Genomic DNA, 13,407 nt, shown 5'->3' with positions numbered 1-13,407 from the left:
CGCTTAATATAATATAATCATTTTAATGTTAGTACGTATCATTATTAAATTTCACATGCATGCACATGTTATCATTATGTATTATTACCAATAGTAGTAGGTAATTATATTCATTAACAATAGCTTATAAAGTCAGTCATAAAGTTTTTTTTTTTATCAAAATTACTGTTCAATATTTGTTTTACTTACGTATCTGTTGTCAACCGATCATTATAGGTTTTTTTTTATACAACTTAGAATGGCAAACAAGCTGACGGTCCACCTGATGGAAAGTGGCAAACGTCGCCTATAGACATGAGCAGTACCACGGACATAACAGTGTATACTGTTTCGCCCATGATACCCCCCATGCGTTGCCATTCCTGAGGACTCAGGTGTTATTCCTCTGTACCCAGTAAATTCACGCCATATCGCACCCTTCAAACCGAAACACAGCCATGCAAACACAACCGCTTCACGGTTGAAACACGAATGAGACAGAGGTACCCAAGCAATCGACTTTTGTTCAAAGTCTCCCTCTGGTAAAGGTATTTATAATTTGGCATACACGCTGTTAATATTTGAAATAAAAAAGAACATAGGCTACTTATGTATTACCCCGACCACGAGGCTGAAGTCTCGGGCACATTAAATATAATTATATTTTTATATTTATTCTTAGAGAATACTGATCGAAACATATAATTTCTATTAATTTATTAACAACACTGCCACGCTTTAAAAACAATTTGAATTATGTTTCTTAGAACCAAATTTCCAAATGTTGCCATACCGCTAAATCTTTTAAATAATTCCCTCCCAATTGGTAGTTTAATTTGAATTTTGTCTGTCATTGTGGAAGTGTGCATATCTGTGTTGTTAAAAAATGTGTACATATAGTACGACGGGCTGTCTCCAATATTAAGAACTTTGTGGAAGGAACCAGAAACCACTTTGATCCGGTTTCCACTGGTGAGGCGTTGAGTATGTCCTCGCTTTTCGCTTACCTCTGGTTCATAGGCCACATTACCTTTTAGAACCGTTAGCGTGACGTTGTGTAACTCGGTTGGAATATACTTCTCTTGTACATAACCTGAAAAATATAATTCTTCTTAGGCTTCGCCTGCGTGAATTAGTACACAGAGTATCTTATGTGTTAAGTTAGGATATAATTTGTTTGTGTATCAAATTTTATTCAAATCCGTTTGGTACATTTTGCGTTTAAGAATAACAAATATCCATCAATTCATCGATCCTTATAAACTTTCGCATTTCTAATATTAATAGGATTATTCCTTTTCTTTCCCATTTTTTAATGTTTAACAATGAAGTGATAACTCCGTCTGCGTTATTAGCAGGGTATCAGTGAAGGGTGATAAATGAAGATGAATTTGAGGTTGATGTGAATCAACTAGTCCCATTATTAACAATCTAAGATGCATAAAAAATCCTTTTCGCCATCCTCAGTAAGTAGTAAGAGGTAATTAGGGGGGGGGGGGGGGCAAAACACATGCATACATGCAAAGTAACAGTAGGTCCTCTATCGGTGTTCTACTCACGCGCAACAGTACCTTAAAGATAAGAGTTGTGAAGGAATTTCTTTGATGCAATACTGGACACTAAAGTAAATATGGTTTTATATACTATTTATAGATTAAGGTATTATGACACCATATTTTGTAATTTCACTGCCACACTCCTTCCTTCAAATTGAAACATATCATATCTACGAGTAGATTCTTTCAGATTAATACTTATAGGATTTGTGTAGCATACATTTATGTGTCTTTATATACGAGGTTTGTCCGGAAAGTACGTATAAAAGTTTTTTAAAAATTTTATTTTACAATTATTCAGGTAAATCAATTTTATCCCCTTCAAAGTACTCCCCCTGTGACATAATGCACTTGTGCCAACGCCGACTGTGAGAAGGCTCCTTGAAAGTCCTCTGGTTGTAGGTTTCTCAGCTGCCCCGTCGTAGCTTTTTTTATCTCATTTATGTCCCCCAAATGCCGCCCCCGAAGTACCAATTTGGTTTTTGGGAACAAGAAGAAGTCACACGGGGCCAAATCCGGCGAATAGGGGGTGTTCGGTCACCGTAATGGAATTTTATATACGGACAACAAGAGAGGTGTGGGCAGGGGCATTGTCGTGGTGAAGAATCCAACGCCCCTCTCGCGCCAATTCTGGACGAACTCGTGCCACACGAGCTTTGAGGCGTCTGAGCACATCGACGTAGAATTTTCCATCAACTGTCTGGCCTGGAGGGACGAATTCTTGATGGACAATCCCCCGAACATCGAAAAAAACAATCAACATTGTCTTGACATTTGAGCGGGATTTTCTTGATTTTTTTGTTCGTGGTTCCCCGGATGTCTTATCGAATTAGATCGGCAAAAATTTCACGGCCATTCTTGCCGAGTTTCGAGAGAAACTATTACGACGCGCTGCTCTTCAACGGAAGCGGGCTCCATGCCGACGGGGTTTCGTTAAGAGGTAACTTCACAGATGGCGTGACAAGCCAGTTCGCACTTATCAGACCAGAACTGAAGCATTGTTAGGGACATAAGGAAGGGGTCCTGCGCTTACATTTTTCTCGCATTCCAGAACACTTTATATACAGACCTCGTACCATTATTCGCCGTGTGGTCCCGGCATAGAATAGGCCACCCCTTCCTTTACCGTGGATCTCGTAAGAGACGACTGATGGAATTTAATGGGCGAAGAATAGAAACCCTCTTAAAACATCACAAAAGTCTAACTGCGTTTGCAACCTTGCCTGCCAAGCGTAACAATTACAAGCAAAATTCCCCTTATGGACGACGCCTATGTTCAGCAGGGGATGGTGAACAGCTGATATGGTGATGATGATATAACGAGATATCACTATTGCCCGTTAGGTGCCATTTTTATTACATACCTGGAAAATCCACTAAGAACATAACATCGCTGTAATTGTTCCAATTTCGAACTTCCTTTCGTATTCCATCTAGAGTGCTCCTCCAATTCAATGCTTCGTCCAAAAGCGGTAGCAGATAAGATGTCTTAGTGAACGGAGACCAGTAAGCTGTCAATATATCAACATTAGGATCGAACATACGCTGCGTGAATCGTCCGTTTAATGAACACCAAACATCTATATAAACAGACAAATTGTTGGACAATACCGACTCTGTCTGACTCAGCCTTTTAGATACGTCAATTACATTGTCTCTTAAACATCTGGCATATTGATGCACCATGTCTCCATGTCTCGTCCACCTGTCATTAGGCGTATAGAGTTGGGGATCAACGTAAAATTCTTTGTTCTTCTCATTGTCGACGACCTTCACAACAACAGAGTACGTGTCCCACGTGTGCACCATCATATCCCAGGAGTAGCCGTACAGACCATTTGTCCAGTTATTATAGCCCTACAAAAATAGATTATGTTTTACATTTAAATGAAAGAAAATTTAAGATATATATAAAAAGGACACTCTGTACATAAGCATATGATAAAATAAATAACTATCTAAATGACAAAACTGCATGGATTTGAACATTGTATTAATGTCAATTGTATTGTAAATGTAATTATTGTAATTTTTTAAAATTAATATTATTTTATATAATAATTATTATAATTATAAAGCGACGTATCATAAGAATCTGTAACAGATGTATATGAATAAAGATGATTGATTGATTAGGTACATTATTTAATAGTGACCAATCCGGCTTCTAATGAATGTAAATTGTATATAGGTACACTTAAGAGAAGAAAGGGATTTTTAATAGTGGTCGAACGTTCCCATTGCTAGCAATACACTCTATCAGGTATCTCCACACGGTCCTTTTTGGAAACCATCGTTGTTAATCCCCGTTAAATTAATTTCTATGGGCCAAATGACCTGACTTTATCTTCACCTATCATCACTCATTAGTACTCCGCCAGTCTATATTGATAGTGCAAGCGATGTTCCTTTGATATTTAAAAAAAATCGCAGTAAATATAGTAACAATGAAAAACTGTATGGTAATCCATTGCGTTATTTAGAAGTAAACATAGATATAAACAAACGTCGAGAGTGGCTTTGTTTTGTATAGTTTTAAAAATATGGTAAATATATCATGATATCGTGATAAAGGAGTACTAAGCTCAGTACCTATGTACACTAGTGCAAGAAGAAGAAAATTTCGAATAAAACTCAATATCAAGCCACCTGAGAGGCTAAGAAGCCCACTGCACACGAATCGCAATAGGATTTGCTAGATAAAACTCGACAATGTAAATGTGCTATCTAATTCGTTAACATTACGCCTTCAGCTCTAGAGTTAGAAGCCTATTAAAAATTTGTTGGTTTTATATGGTCGGTTTAATTGTAAGTGGTTATTGTAGCTTATGGAAGCCTGTAACACCAAGGATATCACACGCGAGTTGCTGATCTTCAAGAAACCTTATTACGCCTTTTTTACTCATGCCATAGTCTCTGGGGAAAAACTGGGCAAGAAGGTTATTCCACAACCAAAATGTGTGGAGTATTCGTGTAAGGTAGTTCTTTTAAATCGCCAGATCCATATGGTAATAGTACGCTAATATCCTTGTACAAAAAATTTCATGCTTAAATATTAATGCCATTCTAACCGTTAAGCATGAAGTTGTATTATGTACAAGCGAAAAATCGCTTACGCCCTTACCCATAAATTATGATATTAATTTATTCTTTGTGACATATGTAAATTAAAAAAAAAACATGTTCAGAAACCATGAACAAACCTTTGTAATAAAATGCGAAAAAGGTAAAAAAGCTTGGCTCAACACGTGAAAAATAATAATGTACATTGTGATTCTTTGGCGCGTATTAATTTTACAATGTAAAGGTATTTCAGATGACGCATTTTGCTCTTCATTATCATCAGCAATAGGATGACATTCATTATTTTCTGCTTCAGTTTTCATTATATTTGAATCTGTTTCTTCTGTGATATCCGTAGATCCCAAGACATTGCCTTTAAGTTCTTCAACAATTTTTTCCATGGTTCTTCTCTCGTCCGCATTTTTCGTATTATTTGTTTCATCTTTACAATTTTCTTCGACTTCTAACAAAATAGAGCATTGACCTCTAATTGTCATAAGATGTTTATTAAAACGTGTCATTAGTTCTTTTGGCCAATTGAATGAGTAATATAACGGCATAGTGGCGAGACAGACCCAGGGAAACATACCTGAAATATTAGAACTTTATAAAAATAAAAATGATTTTGTTTTTAAAGTCACAGATTAATTTTCATTTTGGAGTTAAGTAAATTCGAAAATTTGAAATAATTAAGATTGTGTTCAACAAAAAAAAAAATAAACGATTTATATGGCAAAATCAGTTATTTTGATTTTAAATCTAAACTATTGAACCGATTTTGATAAAATTTCTATGGGACCAATCTTTAAAAGGTAAAAAAAGAGTTTTCCCAAATCGGTTTACAACTGACGGAGTTATAAGGTTACAAACATAAAAAAAAATCGAATAACAAAAAAAAATCACGTTTAGTCCCATTTTGAGCAATGTATATATGTTTTGCGTTTTAGTTTCAGTGATATTACATTATATTCTTCATAATACTCTTTATTACTGCAGCGGCCAGTAACTGAGGCATTAATGGACGAACGTGCAAATATGGGTCGAGGCGTAGCCGAGGCACACATACGTGAGTCCATCAATGCCTAGTTGTGGCCAAGGTTTGTATAGTACTTTTCTCAAACAATGCGCGGAAATCAAAAACACAATTTTACTTTTTAAGTTTCATGACGACAAACAATAATAATTTTTCACGCGCCATAATGTTCCTTTGTTTTTTTTTAATAAACGACTTTCTATTTACAAGCCAGTTCGATATTTAAATAAAATCTTTTATTAGTTACTTCCTTGGTAGCCATGTTTCGAAGTAAAAGGTCATTCCATTTTTAAATTACAGGATAGATATGAGTTTACATAGTAATTTATCTGGCCGCAAAACACGACACATATGGATTTTCTTGCAACTTTTGCCGGCCGCTGCCCGCATGTATCTGGCCAGTACGGCAATTTTGATTTATGTCGAAGAAGATTGTCAAAATAATGCTTACATTTCCAAGCATGTTTGAGAAATATATATTTATGATAATAACCTTTTTACGAGTATACAAACCAATTCTAAAGAGTCTGCTGTTCATGAGATGAAATAATGCGCAGAACACCATGGCGACGTGGCGACTCCGCGACCACATCATCCATATGGCCACCGTAAGATCGAAAACGAATATAAACCAGTGTACGATTATATAATCTATTTGGGGGATTGTCAGGAACAACCTAGGAATGATACATAAAAAATATAGGTATTAAAACCATTAAACTAAATAAATAAATACAATAAATAAACAATATAATGAATAAAAATGTAATAATAAAAAATACAGAACGGAGTATACTTTGTTGCCTATGATACTTTTCATACGTTACCATTCCTGAGGACTAATATGTTATGCCCCGGGGGGAAAAGGATTGTTAGTAATGGGGTCTAATAGCCCCATTACTGGCAATATACCCTCTCAGGTCGACCTCCACGCGGTTCCCCCTGGAAACCATCATGTTTAATTCTTGTCGAATTCATCATGGTGGGCCAACTAACCTACATTCATTCTCACCTATCATCTTCTACTGGTGCCTCGTCGGTGTATACCAATAGCGCGGGCGGGGCTACCAATCCATTTTCACCCATAAAAAAAATATGTTATGCCCCTGGCTGTAACTTCATTGCCATATCCCACTCTTTAAACCGAAATACAACCATACAAACACAACTGCTTTTTGGTAGAAACACAAATGGGACAGAGGTAGAGACGAGTTTTATGCAATTTCCCTTTGATAATTTTTTTCTTTACACAATTTTGGAACAATCGTAAAATAATGTTTTAATGAAAATAATCTTTTACTATTATACTAATATTGATGATGGGGCACCATAGGCTTACAGTAAACGATTATCGATTAAGATCGTGTTTGTTCACCATCTTTATGAAATCATAAAAAAATATAACATGAAATGGCATCTCGTTTAAATGATTCAACGTCCAATAATTATGCCAAATATACACCATTCTTATTTTAAATAATGTTGAATGGTAATTTAAAATGCATAAAAGTGTTGATATGTATGTTTGTTTCATAGTAATGCGTCATTTCGAACAGATTTTTACCGTGCAATGGCGTCATTGATTCTTTATACTCGTAATTAACATTAAGGTACTTCATATTTGACGTTAAACAAATTGTTACTAAACTGTAAAACTAAACAATACAATGTTAAAAAAATTTACGTCAACAAATATGATTATATACGTACTTGTCAAAAATTGAAGTTTGAACTGAAGACCCTTTCATCCCCAGAAGGTAGTTTAAAGCCCAACAATAATTTTTAGAAATTTAGTTTGTAATACAATCAAAAAACATGTCAAATTGATGACTTTGTACGCAGTGTTACTGAAGTAGGAAAAACAATGCAATAAACCAAAATTACATAACGTAACGTGTATTCTGCCATGTGGTCCCGCCATAGAATAGGCTACCTCTTCCTTTCCCGTGGGTGTCGAAAGAGGTGACTAATAGTGTGAGGGATGGGCAGCAGCGTCCCTCTTAAAACATCTCTAAAGCCTAACTGCGGTTGCCAATCCCTCTGCTAAGCGTAGTAACTACAGGTAAACCCCTCCAAGGGGGAGGCTTAGGTTCAGCAGTGGACAATCAAGGCTGATATAATGATGATGACGACATAACCTATCAAGATAAAACATATATCTACCTGTTTCTAAGACCTTCGAAATTACAACTGTGAAAACCGCATCCAATTTGAGTAGTAGTTTTTGTAGAATACCGCAAAAAACACAATCGGACAAACTAAATTTCTAAAAATTATTGTTGGTCGATTCTATTTTCCTGCAAGACCGAGGTCTGGGGACGTAATTTTTTTTACATTGGTTTTTTTACAGTTTAAACAATTTGTTTAACGTCAATTCCCTACTAGTTATGGAGTGAAAGAATCAGATACATTGCAGGGTATGAAATCTGTAAATGCAGATGACACAAACATACATATCAACACTTTTATGAAATTTAAATTTGTTCAACATTATTTAAAGATGCAATAGAATGGTGTGATATGATGAAGGCCCAACTATATATTAATTTTTCTTAAATATTTAAACGTACAGACAGACATTTCATGATTATATTTTATTATTGTTCATAAAGATCGTCGACTACAAACACGATCATTGATAATACACTGTAACGCCTATGGTGCCCATCATCTCATTAAAATAAAGATTTTGTTTTTCATTAAATCGTAGGAAAACAAGTTACTTTGATTAAACTACTAAACTGATTTTGATGAAATCTCTATCAAAATCGGACCAATCTGAAAATAGGATATGCTGTAGATAACAATATTTTTTTTAAATTGGTTTATAATGACTTAGTCATGTGGTAACAAACATAATAAAAAAACAACCGAATTGACAACCTCCTTTTTTGAAGTCGGTATAAAAATGCGCGCGTTGCCGACTCAAAAGAAACATGAGTGCACAATTTCTGAAAAAAAAAATTACGCTGTTTTTGGGGGTAATCGTGGCTGGAACAATACATTCGCAGAAGGAAACTCCCTCTGAATTCATTCACCATTTATTATTTTTTACTATTATTATCATTTATTTTATAAATGACTTAGTCATTGGGAAATATTACGAAAAATATTGCTTATGTATGTAATTGCTGTCTTTTCTCCGGTAATCACGTGACCTTAGATTATACATGTAATATAATATAATACTTAAGTGAATTTCTTCATTGTTATAATACCATATTAATGTATCACAGGATAAATAATGGTACTATGGCATAAGTATAGACCCAATTGGTAGGTTTATTTAATTTACTTTTCTGCTGTCATCTATTTTTTTTTATATTTTTATAATTATTAAACTAATGTTATATTTCTTATTTTCTTATCTGCATAATACTCTACATACATTAAGTAAGTATAAGTTGAAATAACTTACTTGAAAGGTTCAAAAACCCAGTGCTCACCGAGATTCTGAACGGAGTATCCTGTGAGCCACTCGGCCGTGCCCTTTTTCACGCCTGCCATGAAGTACAATATGAAGAATTGATACTTGAGCACGAAGTAGTTCCAATAAGGTATCGTCTCACTTAATATAGTGGGATCTAGGTAAGCATCTATTGACCTGGAATGTTAGTTGTTGAGTGTTAGCATGAGTATGTTACTAGGAAAAATTAGTATATATAAATCTGTATTGTATTGTATTGTAAAAAATCTTTATTGTACATATATTAAATACTAGTAAATGATTTAGTATACAATGGCGGACTTATCCCATAAAGGGATCTCTTACAGTCAACCTTTGAGAAGCTGAAAGAAAAAGAATGTATAAGGGTCATAACCGTACAATTAAAGATAAACTAAATAATACCCGTTAAAAAAAATTGAATATATAACACAATAAAAACAGCTCTATATACCTACATATGTAAATAATAAAAGTAAATTAATGTATCTGTATGTAGTTTATTAAAAAAAGCTGGAAAAATGCAAATCAGACTCACGCAATTAGGGTTTTGTACTAAATCTATAAGTTTAAAGAAATTGTTTTTGTGAAACAAAACTGTTTTTATACTGTGAATCAGTTGTGTTGGTATAGCTGGGCTTCGGTTTCAAGGGTGGGATATGGTAGTGAATTTACAGGGTACAGAGGAATTACACCTGAGTCTTAAGGAATGGCAACGCATGGGGGGTATCATGGGCGAAACAGTATACTCTGTTATATCCATTACTGCTCATGTCTATAGGCGACGGTTATCACTTTCCATCAAGTGGACCGTCAGCTTGTTTGTCATTTTAAGTTGCATCAAAGAAAACTATAAATTTACAGTTAAATTTTCATTTCAAAAATTCTAGGTCAACGGGAGGAAGGAAGAACGATGATGATGTTAGCCGGACAATTGAAATTGAAACTCGATTGATGACAGACAAACAGCCGCCGCCCGCTGTTTATCCGTCATCAATCGTTCGCATTTGTGTTTTATTTTGAATAATAAGTTTTATTAATATGGCTACTAATATTACTTGAATAAGGGTACAACCTTTTGTATCAAGAGGTTCTAGGCAGTCCAAAAACAACTAGATAATAACATATAAACCCACCAGTAACAGTTGGCTTGTGTGCACGTCAACAACAAACCAACCAATCCGAACAGGTAGCTGTGATTATTCCAGAAACTTTTCTCGATCAAAAACAAGTACCAATAGCAGATTGTGAACATAGAAGATGATATGCGGTACTTGTAACCCAACATGATGCCTAGAGCTCCTGCAAGTAATATCACTTTAACAATAATTTAAATTTTAACAAAAATGTAATTAGTTTTATTGTATAATAAATAGTAAATAAATAATCAAGAACTTGACAAGTCTGGAAATACGTTCAGAATTCTGAAATTTTGAATTTTGAAAGTTCAAAATTTTTAACACATTTTTTAATTACATGCTGGCGATCCGATTATGTTGAAATTTGGCATAATTATATAAGTTTGATAACAGTACGATATTATGCTACCGTTGAGTTGGTCCAATGACATTGGCTATAGGAACTGGTGAACCACGGATGATTAATCCGTTAGCCGTTTGGATTCGTTGGGTGCTTAATCTTGACAAAAAAAAATATAATTTTGAGTTTATTATTAAGTTATATAACTATCAAAGATTGTTTTTAAATTTTCTAAACAGTTTCGTTAATACGAAACGTTTTACTACCTATTCGTAATTTAATAAAATCAAAAATTTTAAAAGTATTTTACCAAATAATTTTCAATATTTCTGATTAATAATTTTAAAAGTGCACTGATTACAGAGTATTTGTGTATGCTTTAGTATAAATGTCTGAACGAATTTAAATGAAATTTAATACAAAGATAGACCATATCGTCAATTAACATGTTTTTATACTAATTCATGTAGCTATACCGCGGTGCAATATAACTAGTCATAAATAATGATCGAAAAGCAATTGGTTAATGACGAATAATAAATAATGCATTTCAATTTTTATTATAGTTATAAGTATGTCCGCATATAACATTTAACAAATATAGATAGGTTTGTATGCCCTGACGACCTTTCTAAACTGGTAAAAGTTGTATGATTTCATAATAAACTCGTTTGCGGCCCTTGAAGGGTCATTTCATTGTCATGATTTTAGAGTTCCATGTCTAAGGCGTATCATACACAGATTCCTCTGGTTACCCTGTAAAGAATCTAGCGTTAAGATAAATAGTTAAACTTACAACAGTATAGATATTATTAAGGTTCAATGCCTTTAGTGGTACAGCTGTAACAACCCATATATTGACGAACTCGAGTTCGATTCTTGTATAATACAAACAATTGTATTTTTAAGCATGCCTGTTTATCAGGGGGTCTACCAAGAAATGAAATTCCGAATTTTCGGGCTCAATTTCGTGTTTTTGTTCGTACCGAAATCGACCTTGTAAATGGAGCTTAACATTTCGTTTGTCATACATCCTACCATAAAAGTTCAAAGGAACGATATTTTAGCATTTTTAATATTTTTAAATGGTACGTATCATGTAATTTTAGCATTATTTTTTGTTTCGTTCGGAAATTTCAGAAAATATTTCATGGTAGGGCCTCTGTTTATTTGTGTATGATTTGTGTATAATATGTATGTACTTCATCATATCAAAAGTTAACTATCCCGTAAGGACCCTTAATTGCTTAATTTCGAATACAAGACGCTGTTTTTTTTGTTTTATTACATATTATTATAACATAATGTGTAATAAAATGGTTGTATTTATTTGTTCGAGAAATTACTTGGTTGAAGATTGTTTTATCTTGCAATTTTCGCGGATTTAAACCTCGCATAATAGAAATGTTTGTATTAAATAATATGTCTATTTGTATTTGTCTAGATGTATGTTTTTACAAAAAAAAAAAGTATGTAACTATGTCCATCAGTTGTCTAGAATCCATTGTACAAATTCTGTTTAATTTAAGACTAGATAATGTCGTATATGCAGTGGTATTTATTTTACAGTAGAATCTCAATTATCCGAACATTGATTATCCGAATATTCGATTATCCGGATTTATTCCTCACAGCTCCAATTATCGATTTATAAATGGTATTATGTATTAATTAGGTAAATAGGTGTTACGTAATACATTATCTTTATAGCTCGTAGTTTTTTTTTTATATCGTATTATCTAAATTAAGTATCACAAGACATTTTTTTATGTAAAACCTTTTGCATAATAAAAAAATGTCTTGTGTATTTTGACTTTGAAATCGATTATCCGGATTTTCGATTATACGGATTACTCCTGATTTTATTTGATTCGGATAATCGAATCTCTACAGTATTTGTTAACGAATATTTCGTAGTCACAACCATATTCAAATTTTTTCTTCAAAAATAAATTTTCAGTTGATCTTAGATTTTCAAACCAGCAATTATTTACTGCGAAGTAATATTTACCTAACCACATGGCAGCGTACACTACGGCCATGTATGGCATGGGGACAGCACGTATGAAGGGGATGAGTGGGAAGTGACATGTGTGAGGGTCACTCCACCGCTCATCCATCACGGCTCCACCTCTCTCGTCTGGTATATCAAACAGCATTGCAGCGCCTGAGCGAGTGAACACAATAAATGTACTAAATGGGCCGAGAGGATTATTATAAACGGGGTATATTTTTTAGAAAGGGGCTAGCAGCCCCATTTCCAAAAAAGTTGGATAAAGTTTGTATAGGTCGACTTATTGAACAGTCGATAATGCAGTGGAAAATAGAGTAAAATTGAGTAAATGGTACTGCAGGAAAGTCGCTATGGTACGACACAGTTTTTATACGGTGCTGTTTATGCTTACAAACGTATCACATTTTTTAATTTAGTTTTGAATTTCCATTATAAACAATCAAACGTTTTTTTTTTCTTTTTAATATTAGTATAGATATGTTAACTTAAGATACAGTCAGTGGCGTAACTATATCATTTGGGGTCTGTGGCAAATTCTTTTAATGAGGCCCTATCAATAAAAAAAAAAAACTTCACGTAAAATAAAATACTCAACACAATGCAAAAAAAAAAGAATTCTGAGCTCGCGGCTTCTTGAGCCGGAGCCCTTTTGGGCTGGGGACTCGTGGCATTTTGCCAGCCCTGCCACCCTATTGTTACGCCACTGGATACAGTAGAGTCGATTCTAAGGCACCATTTTTTAAACCTATTTCTTAACTGAATATTTTTGTTAGATAATTTCGCAAAATTGCTGTTTGGATCATAATTGGATATTAATATGCAAGTGACACCCCTAGTA

The 13,407-nt window shown here is 34.1% G+C and overlaps 1 protein-coding gene across 1 annotated transcript; it reads right to left on the bottom strand.

Annotated features, from left to right (window-relative positions):
• Positions 1 to 283: 283 nt before the first annotated feature.
• LOC113511912 (vitamin K-dependent gamma-carboxylase) lies at positions 284 to 12,714 on the bottom strand. The gene is made up of 7 exons (XM_052894496.1): positions 12,567 to 12,714; positions 10,213 to 10,378; positions 9,050 to 9,235; positions 6,145 to 6,308; positions 4,739 to 5,187; positions 2,900 to 3,392; positions 284 to 1,072 (listed from the first exon to the last, which is right to left on the bottom strand). Exons 1-7 carry the CDS (start codon positions 12,712 to 12,714, stop codon positions 699 to 701), a joined length of 1,980 nt encoding a protein of 659 aa, XP_052750456.1. The 3' UTR covers positions 284 to 698.
• Between the last annotated feature and the right edge of the window lie 693 nt (positions 12,715 to 13,407).

This window comes from Galleria mellonella, unplaced genomic scaffold (assembly GCF_026898425.1).
Source record: "Galleria mellonella isolate WM207_F2 unplaced genomic scaffold, CSIRO_AGI_GalMel_v1 utg213, whole genome shotgun sequence".
Lineage (NCBI taxonomy): Eukaryota > Metazoa > Arthropoda > Insecta > Lepidoptera > Pyralidae > Galleria > Galleria mellonella.
The sequence above is the reverse complement of the archived record's forward strand: the minus strand, read 5'-3'. Positions and strand labels throughout refer to the sequence as shown.

Excerpts from the sequence above, each read along its gene's own strand:
- LOC113511912 (XM_052894496.1), bottom strand. The coding sequence starts at position 12,714 with ATGCTGTTTGATATACCAGACGAGAGAGGTGGAGCCGTGATGGATGAG. Across the intron at positions 10,379-12,566 it reads GTACGCTGCCATGTGGTTAG|GAGCTCTAGGCATCATGTTG; the intron begins GTAAATATTACT and ends TATTACTTGCAG. Across the intron at positions 3,393-4,738 it reads TTTCGCATTTTATTACAAAG|GGCTATAATAACTGGACAAA; the intron begins GTTTGTTCATGG and ends CTATTTTTGTAG.